We start from the raw sequence: 12,176 nt of genomic DNA, 5'->3' as shown, positions 1-12,176 counted from the left end.
ACCTGTAAGTTCATTCTAAAGCTCCTATCCTGGCCTCATTTTGCAAGTGGAGAAATCAAGGCATAAAATATGAGCTTTCAGTGTCTGTGGGCTGACCTTGAGTCTTGACCTTTATCCCGTTCTGTCTTCCCTCCGCCGAAAACTCTGACCCAATTCCTCCCAGGTTCCCCCCTCATGATATTATCTGGAGGGCAATAGGACCTAGGGAGGTTCAACCCTGCGGCCGAGGGAGACACACCTGCCTAACCGCGTGGGTAGAGTGAGTGTTGGAGCAAGTCACTTAACTAGTTAGGGAGGGCGGGGTAGAAGTGGGCACCTGCTGCTCTTAGGGAAGAGTAAAGCTGTGGCTCCTGCCTGGGTCTCGAGGTCGTGGTCAGAAGTGCTTCTGAAGAGCGGCCCAAGCCCCTTTTTGTCCCACCACTCCACAACGAGCATCCCTCGGCTGGCCGCCTGCCCGGGAACTCTCCGGCTGGTTTTGTTTGGTCCCAGCCGTCCCGCCCATCTCGCCCGCCCCCGCCGTCCCGGTGCCTTAGTTTTTGAAGCTGCCGACCTCTCGCAGCTGGAATCGCAGACCAGGCAGGACCCTGACAGCAGACGGCGTCCAAGAGTTTGGCGACATCCGTTCAGCCAGGTTGGCGCCCCGCACCTCGTGCCTCTCACTAGCAAAGTTTCTCCGAGGAGAAGCAGCCCCTCTAGCCTTTTCTTGATCCTGTAGAGCGAGCGCGCTCTGCTTCTCTCCCTCAACACTGCATTCGGAGACAGGGTGGTGACAATACTCCAGTCCCGGGCCAGGCGGTTTGGGGGCGGGGCTTGGGGGAATCCGAGGAGCTATCCTGAGAACCCCGGACTCAGCGAAGGTCCTGAGAGCGCGCAGGTGAGCGGGCGAGCTGATAGCTACAGCCTAGCAATAGCTAGGATACCTAGGCACTGAACTGAATCCCCTCTTCTGCCCCCCCTCTTCTGCGCCCCCTCTTCTGCCCTGGCTCAGCTTTCCGCTGACTTGAGAGGACACACTGGTCAGGACTCTGTAAGGAGCTGCTGAGTGTCGGTGCACCCGACAGATTGGCTACTCCCTGCCTGAGGGGCTGCGAAAGGAGCAGCCACGGAAGCCGCTGTTCTCATGACTCTTCACGTCCCTGGAGTTGGACTCTGGATGGGGCGCTGGGATGCTTGCTTTTGTCTTGTTCAAGTTTCACAGCAAGTATGTTGACGATTGGAATCCTGGGCCAATCAAGAGTCAAGTTCAAAGTGGGCTTTCCATCCCAGACTCCAAGTCGAATCTGAATCTAGAAGAGAGCGGTTTCTTGCTCTAACTAGTGAATCTGTTCCCAAACTGGACTTGACAGAGCTCTCCTCACCTATACTTGGACTGCAGCGGCTATAGGGTTCTCTTGAGGATGGGTGGGAGGGTGCTATGAGCACCAGACCACAACATTCAGAAAGAACCTCGACAATGGACAGAGTTTATGAAATTCCTGAGGAGCCAAATGTGGATCCAGTTTCATCTCTGGAGGAAGATGTCATCCGTGGAGCCAACCCCCGATTTACTTTTCCATTTAGCATCCTTTTCTCCACCTTTTTGTACTGTGGGGAGGCTGCATCTGCTTTGTACATGGTTAGAATCTATCGAAAAAATAGTGAAACTTACTGGATGACATACACCTTTTCTTTCTTTATGTTTTCATCCATTATGGTCCAGTTGACCCTCATTTTTGTCCACAGAGATCTAGCCAAAGATAAACCACTATCATTATTTATGCATCTAATCCTCTTGGGACCTGTTATCAGGTGAGCAACTTTTAAATCTTTTCCTTACCCCCCCAACCCCACCCCAGACTTGGGCAGAGAAAGATGAAAGATTTACAAGATGGATACTATGGCTCTAATCAATTCTCTCATTTCCTCCCACTCTCGGTTTCCCTGTCTACCATTCAAAAAACTTACCTGAAATCTTAAATGCCACCATGATGAACATGTGGTATGTACCTGTGTTCCAAAACAACGATGCTTTTTGGGGTGTGTAAACTAGAATGGGAACACCCTGTGCATGAAGGCCATAGCTGCAGAGTGTGTAATTTTATTAAAAAAATTTTTTTTTTCTAAGACAAGGTCTTGCTCTGCCTCCCAGGCTACAGTGCAGTGGTGTGATCATGGCTCACTGCAGCCTTGATCTCCTGGGATCAAGCGAACCTCCCACCTCAGCCCCCAAGTGGCTGGGACCAAAGGCATGTGTCACCATGCCTGGTTAATTAAAAAAAAAATTTGTAGGCCGGGTGTGGTGGCTCATGCCTGTAATCCCAGCACTTTGGGAGGCCGAGGCGGGTGGATCACCTGAGATTAGGAGTTCAAGACCAGCTGGCCAACATGGTGAAACCCCCGTCTCTACTAAAAATCAGCTGGGTGTGGTGGCCTGTAATCCCAGCTACTCTGGTGGCAGAGGCAGGAGAATCACTTGAACCCGGAAGGTGGAGGTTGCAGTGAGCCAAGATCGGTGCCACTGCACTCCAGCCTGGGCGATAGAGTGAGACTCCATCTCAAAAAAAGAAAAAAAATTTGTAGAGGCGGGATCTCGTTATGTAGACTGGGCTCAAGTGATCTTCCTGCCTCAGCCTCCCAAAGTGAGCCACCGCGCCTGGTCTGAGTGTGTAATTTTGACTCTACCTTTTGGATGCTTTGTAAATTGGATAAAAGTTTCTTTACCCTGAGCTGCTTGGGCTGGTGCTACTGCCATTTTCAAATTTTCCAGAGTAATTTGACATCTGAAAAATATTTTAAACCATCTGTGGTAATCTGGTACCCCAACCCAATATAGTTCAGTTCTCTGTCAGTTTATCAGTTTCCTGTTTATCTCTTTGTATATTTCTGCAATAAAGATACGAAGTTGGGAGGGGGGCAAAGGAAGACAGTTCATCTCTCTATGTGGATGCAGTAGCACAATTTAGTAGTATCAAGTATTTCCATTCAGATTGCCTTGAAGTGGAAAGAATGCACTTAATCCTAGGGAGATAGGCACCTGTGTCAACAGTCTCATCTGGATGCTATGGGGTTTTCAAGGTAGAGAGATGTTGCAAAACTTTTGAGTTCAGGAGTAAGGAATGGACCAAGTTTGTCTTGATTGCAAGAGAGGCAGACAACTGCAGTCAGCCGAGGAATATGGGTCAGAGTGTTGCAATGGGAAGATGCCTCATCATTAGACAACTAAAAACAGTCTGTGAAACTGATTAAGGATGGAACTCACTCCTTTATAAAATTTCATATCTGTACGTATGTATAATTTTTATTTGTCACTTATACCTCAATAAAGCCAGAAAAAAATTTTATCAATAGATTTTTAAGTAAGGAGGAATCAATTAGGCGCTATCAGAGAGAATATGGGATATCAACAGAAACAGTGGCCTGAAATTCAGGATATTTGGAGTCTAGTCTTCCCTCTGTCATTGACTGGTTGTGTGTTCTTGGTAAAATCTCTGAAGATGCCTTCACAGGAAGGCATATAGAGTTCCCTCATCTGTAAAGCATATGGGTTAGTCTAAATCGTGGGTCTCAAACTCAAACACTTGCAGGGACCAGGCAGGTATCATAAATGAATAAAGCAGGCCTAGTATAAGAAAAAACAGTAGCCTTGTGTGAGACGATAAATGAAAACAAAGTCTCAGAGAAATACTGAGGAGTAGTGAGTACCATGGTAATCTGAAATCTTCATGACCTGCCTGAAGGAGGTAGCCCCTCTAGAGCCCTGGCCCATTGTTTCCATGTTGGAATTCAGACCCAGTATTGCCAGATCCACTAACTTTTCAGGAGATGCTCCAAAGACAAGATTTTTATATGAAATGTCATGATTTTAAAATTTCACAGCTGACTAAAACAACAACAACAACAACACAGGATGGACCAAAACATATCTATTAGTCAGATATAACTCAGCTGGCCTATATGCATCTTTGGACTGGGTGATCTAAAGGTCCTTTACGGCTCTAAATCTTTGAAGTTAAGCTGTAAAAGGAAGACCTCATCTTGACCTTGAAACCAAGAAATTTAAAGTTGTCACTAGAGGAGCAAATAAACCATTCGTCCCTCCCTTTTCAAATACAATATATTGAGTTAACCAATCGAAAACTCTCAAGATACAAATTTCAGAAAGTACCCAGCTGCACCCTTCCCTCTTTTTGACTTCCTTTGTTTGCTTTGTGAACCCTCTGTGTGGAGTGTTGAGTACTGTTTTTCATTTTTGTTGTTTAGCTTCCACTAGAAATGATTGGGAAGCATTTATAACCTCAGGCAGCTAAGCCCACAGCAGAGAAAAGATAATTAAAAACTCATAAATTATACTCTGGATTCGCTTATTTTCAAGGCCAATTACTTGTTAGGTAGGAACTTGATTAGTGTTATCAGGCACATGAAGGTGCTTGTAGAGTCTGGGTGCCTTACATGAAATGCAAGCATACTTCTGAAATGAAAATGTACTCTAATTTACTGAAGCTTATAAATGGGCAAACACTCTTACTTAAACCAGAAAATAGCCCTGAGAATAGAAACGGAACATTTATGTAAATGTAAACGGAACATTTCATGCCACCACCTTCTCCAATACTGTTCTCCAATTTAGCAATAGTACTGATGGGTTGGGGTTAAAATCTAAAATTTTTCCTTGAAAATGCGCTTATGCAGAACAAGAATAGGAAAAAAGTGTTGCTTTTTCTTCTCTGTTCTTTCTTTGCATCTTTTTCTTTCCCAGGTCTTAGAGTTTGTCCCTAGAAGGTGAAAATTTCAAACTACATGCTTCAGAGTGGTACACATGCATCAGTCTTAGGGTGATCTATGGAGACTGGCAGCCAGCATATGTTCCAAATTTTCCTATCAGGAGCTAAAGGCTAGAGAGCATATCAACCTCTGGGCTTGTCTTTGGTCTACTTTTCTGTTAAATTTCATTGCTGTTATTATTATCCTCTCCTCCCATAATTGCTTACCCTGTATTATTTTCTTCCTTCTTATTCTTTCATTTACTCAGCAAATATTTCTCAAATACCTACTAAGTGATAAGAGCTGTAAACAAGATAAATACAACCCTTGACCTCAGTCTCTTGGGCAAGATGTCTTAATGTCCACTAGAAATGTTCTTACTAGTCATAAGTAGTCCACCGTTTTTATTCATTCAAGGTGAGTGGGGAAGTGGTAACTCAGGTGTTCCAGAACAAGATGTTCTAGTTGCTTCTCTTCCACTTACCACATCAGAACTGCTACAGATTTCTGATTTGTATGGGGGAGGTGGGAGGGGCATAGCAGGAAATGTCATCTTACCCTTATTCCAAGGATGATAGGCTTTCATAAGGATGTTTTTCTCTTTGTAAAGAAAGAATCCAGTTTAAAAGGCTTTTGTCCACGAACAGGTCAAGAGGCACAAAAAGGAACTATTACAGTGATCTTTCGAGGGCCTAGGTATGTAGTTCATTCAGGTTTGAGTTGTCGTCTTTTAGGTACTTTTGTTGCTTTCATGGCTTCCTGTGTATATGAGAGAATTTTTTTTCTCTGATCTGTCCCAAGACTTTTTGGCTGAGATATGGTTGTGAGCCCTTTCTTGAAAAAGCAGAATCTGGCCAGGCACGGTGGCTCACGCCTATAATCTCAGCACTTTGGGAGGCTGAGGCGGGTGTATCACCTGAGGTCAGGAGTTCAAGACCAGCCTGGCCAACATGGTGAAAACCCATCTCTACTAAAAAAAAAAAAAAAAAACTTAGCTGGACGTGGTGGCACATGCCTGTAATCCCAGCTACTCAGGAGGCTGAGGCAGGAGAATCACTTGAACCTGGGAGGCGGAGTTTACAGTGAGTCAAGATCGCGCCACTGCACTCCAGCCTGGGTGACAGAGCAAGACTCTGTCTCAAAAAAAGAAAGAAAGAAAAAGAAAAAGCAGAATCTAAAACTTTGGTTATGGAGCTGAATGCTTTGAGTGAGGAATGCTTTACCTCACGAATTTGAGGTAAGAAAACAGGGCCTTTTGGAACCTTCATTATTTTGCTAGGAAAACAGTATTGACTTAATACCTTTGTGTTCAAGGCACTTTTCTACCTGCCACAGGCCTATTCTTAAAAAGACAAAACAATTCCTCAAGTCCTCAAACAAGTACTTCTGAAATGGTGTTCTTAGGTCAGTCGATGACTGAACAAAAAAGGATTTAGATCCATGTGACTTGTAGAAGGCATGATCCACCCTTTGACTTATGAGAAATGATCAGAACAGAAGAGAGAAAAAGACAAAAAGTAGTGCAGGCTGGCCATGGTGTCTCACACGTGTGATCCCAGCACTTTAGGATCCCAGCACTTTGGGTCAAGGCAGTAGGATTGCTTGAGCCCAGGAGTTTGAGACCAGTCTGGGCAACATGTCTAGATCTCCTCTCTACACAAATTAAAAATAGCTGGCATGGTGGCATGCGCCTGTAGTCCTAGCTACTCAGAAGGCTGAGGTGGGAGGATCATTTGAGCCTAGGAGGTCAAGGCTGCAATGAATTATGATTGTGCCACTGCACTCCAGCCAGGGTGACGGAGTAAGACCTTGTCTCAAAAATAAAATAAAGTAGCCCAACCTCCCCAAGTTATTTTTTTCCCTCATTACAACCTCCCTTCCCAGGACAGCTTTAGTTAAGTTTGCATGATGCTTTACTTCTGCAGATGTTTGGAGGCCATGATTAAGTACCTCACACTGTGGAAGAAAGAGGAGCAGGAGGAGCCCTATGTCAGCCTCACCCGAAAGAAGATGCTAATAGATGGCGAAGAGGTGCTGATAGAATGGGAGGTGGGCCACTCCATCCGGACCCTGGCTATGCACCGCAATGCCTACAAACGTATGTCACAGATCCAAGCCTTCCTGGGCTCAGTGCCCCAGCTGACCTATCAGCTCTATGTGAGCCTGATCTCTGCAGAGGTCCCCCTGGGTAGAGGTGAGTGGGGTCAGGAGAGGGGAGGGCTCCAGTTAAATCAAGGGTCTTAGAAGTCTAGACCCAAGCTGTCTAGTATACTGGCCACTAGCTTCATGTGGCTATTTAACTTAAAATTAAATAAAATTAAAAACTTGCTCATTAATACTAGCTACATTTCAAGTTCTCAGCAGCCGTGTGTTGCTAGCAACTACTGTATTGGATGGCACAGGTATAAACATTTCCATCATCACAGAAAGTTCTATTGGACAGCACTGGGAGATAGTTAAAGAACTTGTGGAGTCAGACATCTCAAGCCTGCCAGATTTCTTAAACAGGTAAGCTGTTTAGACTAAAAATGTCACAGGTAAACCTCCTCTGGGCCCAGAAGAAGCTAGTAATACCAGCAGTCAGTAGGATATTCTCCCTTGCCCAAAATGTTTAAATTATGCTGTTGTTTTGTTTGTTTAAGGATGGCAGTCTTTAATAAGAGGTTCCCAAATAGTACTGATCATCAGAATCATGTGATGAGCTTCTTTTTGAAATTACATTCACTCCCCAGACTTGAATCAATCTTAATATGTATTTCTAAAAGGTGCCCCAGTTGATTTTGATCAGCCACATTTGGGAACCAATGATTTAATCATTTCTGCTAATGCCAGTGGAGAGAAAGAAAAGGAGCGTGGGCTGGGCACGGTGGCTCAAGCCTGTAATCCCAGCACTTCGGGAGGCCGAGGCGGGCGGATCACAAGGTCAGGAGATCGAGACCATCCTGGCTAACATGGTGAAAACCCGTCTCTACTAAAAATACAAAAAAAATTAGCCGGGCGTGGTGGCAGGCACCTGTAGTCCCAGCTACTCGGGAGGCTGAGGCAGGAGAATGGCGTGAACCTGGGAGGCGGAGCTTGCAGTGAGCCGAGATCGCGCCACTGCACTCCAGCCTGGGCGACAGAGCAAGACTCTGTCCCCCCGCCCCCGCCCAAAAAAAAAAGGCGTGGGGTTAATACTAATGAGAGTCAGGCCTGGACCAAGTTCTGACCTTCACTGTGATCTTTGGAGGAAGTTACAAAGCAATCACTGACCTAATTGCCCACTTATAAAAGAGGGATCCTGAAATGAGTAAGACCTCTAGCAGAGGATGAAATGTGAGTCAGTGTTTTCAAAGTTGAGATAAATTGTTGTTAATGAATTTTAACAGCCTGAGATTTGCTTCATCTGCTTGGGCAGGCGCTGGTATAGGTGTGGGTACAGGTTTGGACCATTTCCTATTAGGTTCTAACCCTGTTTGGCAAAGTCCCATGTCTCAAATAAGGTAAGGAGAAAATTTGCCCTCTTTTGTCTTTTTTCCCCACTAAGAATTGTTCTTGAAGTTCTATTGGTCTTGAAGCTTTTCACATATATACATAGTAGTTTGAGGAGAAAACTCTTTGGAAATGATGATGCTCTTCCTTTAAATCATCTAATAAAAATAGGTGTACATTACGGCTGGGCATGGTGGCTCACGCCTGTAATCCTAGCACTTTGGGAGGCCAAGGCAGGCGGATCACTTGAAGTTGGGAGTTCAAAACCAGCCTGGCCAACATGGTGAAACCCCGTCTCTACTAAAAATACACAAAAAATCAAGGGTGGGCATGGTGGCTGATGCCTGTAATCCCAGCACTTTGGGAAGCCGAGGCAGGTAGATCACCTGAGGTCAGGAGGTTGAGACCAGCCTGGCCTGGTGAAACCCTGTCTCTACTAAAAATACAAAAATTAGCTGGGCATGGTGGTGGATGCTTATAATCCCAGCTACTTGGGAGGCTGATGCATGAGAATCACTTGAACCTGGGAGCCGAGATCTCACTGTTGCACTCCAGCCTGGGCAACAGAGCGAGACTCTGTCTCAAAAAAAAAAAAAAAAAATTCAGCCAGGCGTGGTGGTGGGTGCCTGTAATCCCAGCTATTTGGGAGGCTGAAGCAGGAGAATTGCTTGAACCTGGGAGGCGGAGGTTGCAGTGAGCCGAGACTACACCACTGCACTCCAGCCTGGGCGACAGAGGGAGACTCCCATCTCATAAATAAATAAATAAATAAATAAATACATAAATAAATAACAAAAGTAATACATGCGCAAACTGATATATAAGTAATTGTATTTGCACAGAAAATTTCTGGAAACTATGCAAGAAACTACCTCTGCAGAGTGGGAATGAAAAGTCAGCAGTCTTACTTTTTTAAATTCTTCTGTATGGTTTGAAAATTTTTTTCGTGGTCATGCATTACTAGTTTTGGTCTTTATCATTTTTTAATTACAAAAGTCAGACATAATTATAGTAAAAATTAAAAACCATACAGAATAGATATAAAATAGGAAACGTAATCTCACTCCCCAAAGATAACCTCTGTTAATCATCCAGTATATATCCTTCTGGACTTATTTTTACTATGTAAACATAAACATACATACAATATATATTGTACATGTTTTTGCCCCAAAATGGACTGTATGAAACATTTCTGTCAACAAAGTCTTTTTCAAAAGTACAGTATGCCAGTATGTCTTTTCTCAAGTTATTTATATATACATGTATAACAATAATAAACATATAATATAGATTTCCTTTATATGAATTAGACTATTTTTATTCTCCTAATTTTCTATTGATAGGATTCTATTGATTGTCTCAAAAAAGAAAAAGAAAACGTAGCACAACCTCCCCAAGTTATTTTTTCCCCTCATTACAACCTCCCTTCTCAGGACAGCTTTAGTTAAGTTCCCATGATGCTTTACTTCTGCAGATGTTTGGAGGCCATGATTAAGGACCTCACACTGTGGAAGGAAGAGGGGCAGCAGGAGCCCTATGTCAGCCTCACAAATTTTAATTTTTCACAAAAAAGTTGTTTTCTAATTGCAAATTATGCCACAGTAAACATCTTTATAAATGCCTGTGTACATGAATGAGACCTTGTAGGATAAATTTATAGCAGTAGCATTGCTGAGTGGAAGGATATGTATGTTTAAAATTTTATTGATATTGCCAAATAACTCTCCCAAAAAGATATATGAATTTATACTCTCACCAACAGTATACAAATGTGCCTGTTTCTGTTTCTTCATATCTTAAACTCAATATTCTTTATTTGTATAATTATAAAATAATTGGCTTTTAAAATAATTGGCTTTCTTTGGTTATGAATGAAGCTGAGCATCTTTTTGTGTTTGGTCATTGTGTGTTCTGTGAATTGCTTGTTTATATATTTTACTCGCTTTTTCTAGTGGGTTGTCTTTTTCATATTAATTTTTAGGAGCTATTTACTTATTCTTGTTATTAATCCTTTCTCTCCTGTGAATGAGTATGTATGCATATATTTGTATAATTTTTTGCTTGTACATACACACGTTTTAAATATGTATATACATGTCATACATGTAATATGTGTGTGATATATTTAATATCCACAATACACTTTGTAGTATCTTCTGGCATTCTGAAATATTACATTTTTATGTATTCAAATTCTTTATTGCTTTTAGATTTTGTGCCTTTCTTACAAAGGCCTATCACATCTCTCATCTGGTAGAACAATTTTCCCCAATCTTTTAAGTAGATTAATTTTCAAGATAATTTTTTAATTCATCCTACAAAAAACAAAGCAAAATAATAACAGCAAAATAAAACATTTCATTGAGATTCTGATTGAGATTTGCATCAAATTACTTAGGTTATTTTGGGAGAATTTACATCTTTATAGGATTGATGGATTTCATATTGAGATTTATTCTCTCCATTTTATTAAATATTTAAAAATGTATCTCAGTAAAATTGTGTAGTTTTCTTCAGTAAAGTTGTATGGTTTTCTTGCTATGAGTCTTACATTTTTATAAGGCTTACTTTCAGATGTTCTATCAGTTTTAAAATGTCCTCATTTTCAAAGTACCAGGATAGTATCCAGGTAAAGTAAACCCACCTACCATACTTTCGGAAATAGGGGGATGATGAAGATGACAAAGAATAGGAAGAAAGAGGAGGAGGGGGAGGAGGAGACAAAGGACAAGAAAGAAGGGAAGAAGGAAGAAGAATAAAGAAGAACACAGCTAAAAGAATTTACTAGGTTCTAGGCATTTCTCTAAGCCCTTTACATGTAAATATTTATTTAATCTTTACCACAACCCTATGAGATAATTATTATTCTCATTTTACAGACGAAGAAACAGATGCACTGAGAGTTTAAGTATATTCCCCCAAGGTCCCGTAAGCAAAGATTGGATTGGAATTCAGGGTGTTTGCCTCCAGAGCCTGTGTATTTTGTTCTCTTATGGCATGAGTCTATTTGTAGGGACACAGATTGAAAATGTTTTGACATTTATTGGAAGCATCAGGTTTTTTTCCCTCTGTTACACTACTAATCAATAAATGAGTTCTAATGTAAGGGAAAGCATCGCCACACAGCTGGATGTATGCTCTCACATTCCCAGTTACATAAGGTGCGTCGGCTCTTGAGGATGGGACTGAGAATGATTGAGAAAGACAAGAGTCACCACTTCGAGAGTCTCCAATTCCAGTCTCTGAGATTCCAACACTCTGCTTAAAACTGAAGAACTCAGAGCTGTGCTTCCTTTTGGGTTTACATGGGGAAAATCTTAACTTTTCTTCCATGAAAAGTAAAAGATTAAGTTGACATCTCTATGGCCACCTTTTCCCTAGATCAAGTGTTTTAATAGGAACAGAAAGCTCCAGCTTTTCTTTTGGATGAGTATTCCTCAGCCCTTCCACGTCTCTTGAGAGCACTGGATTTTTCTTAGTAATCAGCATCCTTTGACATAAAGGAAGAAAAGGAAAGGGCCACCTGTGTCATCTATAGTTGAGGCTTAGGTAGGTTAGGAAGCATCCTGGCTCTTTAGGGCCACTACTCTAACATATGGTTCCATGGATGTCATGGGTGAGGCAACACGGTTTTGAAATTTTTGAACCACTCTGCTGCAAACTCAGAGATTCCTAACATATGGGGGTAATGAATTGACATTGCTGATGACAAATATAAGCAACTCTTGAGTATCTCAGTGAATTGAGAACTGAGGTACATAGATATTCAGTGACTTCCAAAAGTTCCCATACACCTGAACCAAGGATTTCTTTCTTTCTTTCTTTCTTTCTTTCTTTCTTTCTTTCTTTCTTTCTTTCTTTCTTTCTTTCTTTCTTTCTTTCTTTCTTCTTTCTTTCTCTTTCTTTTCTTTCTCTCTCTCTTTTTCTTTCTTTTTCCTTTTCTTTTTCTTTCTTTTCTTTCT

At 42.1% G+C, this 12,176-nt stretch overlaps 1 protein-coding gene across 1 annotated transcript in view; it reads left to right on the top strand.

Annotated features, from left to right (window-relative positions):
- Positions 1 to 1,363: 1,363 nt before the first annotated feature.
- XKRX (XK related X-linked) overlaps positions 1,364 to 12,176 on the top strand; it is a 19,181-nt gene continuing 8,368 nt past the window's right edge. Inside the window, exons 1-2 of the mRNA XM_032756404.2 lie at positions 1,364 to 1,788; positions 6,666 to 6,934. Of these exons, the coding sequence (XP_032612295.1) occupies positions 1,415 to 1,788; positions 6,666 to 6,934 (643 nt within the window). The 5' untranslated portion in view covers positions 1,364 to 1,414. The remainder of the gene's footprint in view (positions 1,789 to 6,665; positions 6,935 to 12,176) is intronic.

This window comes from Hylobates moloch, unplaced genomic scaffold, assembly GCF_009828535.3.
Source record: "Hylobates moloch isolate HMO894 unplaced genomic scaffold, HMol_V3 SCAFFOLD_7, whole genome shotgun sequence".
Taxonomy (NCBI): domain Eukaryota; kingdom Metazoa; phylum Chordata; class Mammalia; order Primates; family Hylobatidae; genus Hylobates; species Hylobates moloch.
Note: the sequence above shows the minus strand (reverse complement) of the source record. Positions and strands in the feature narration are given on the sequence as shown.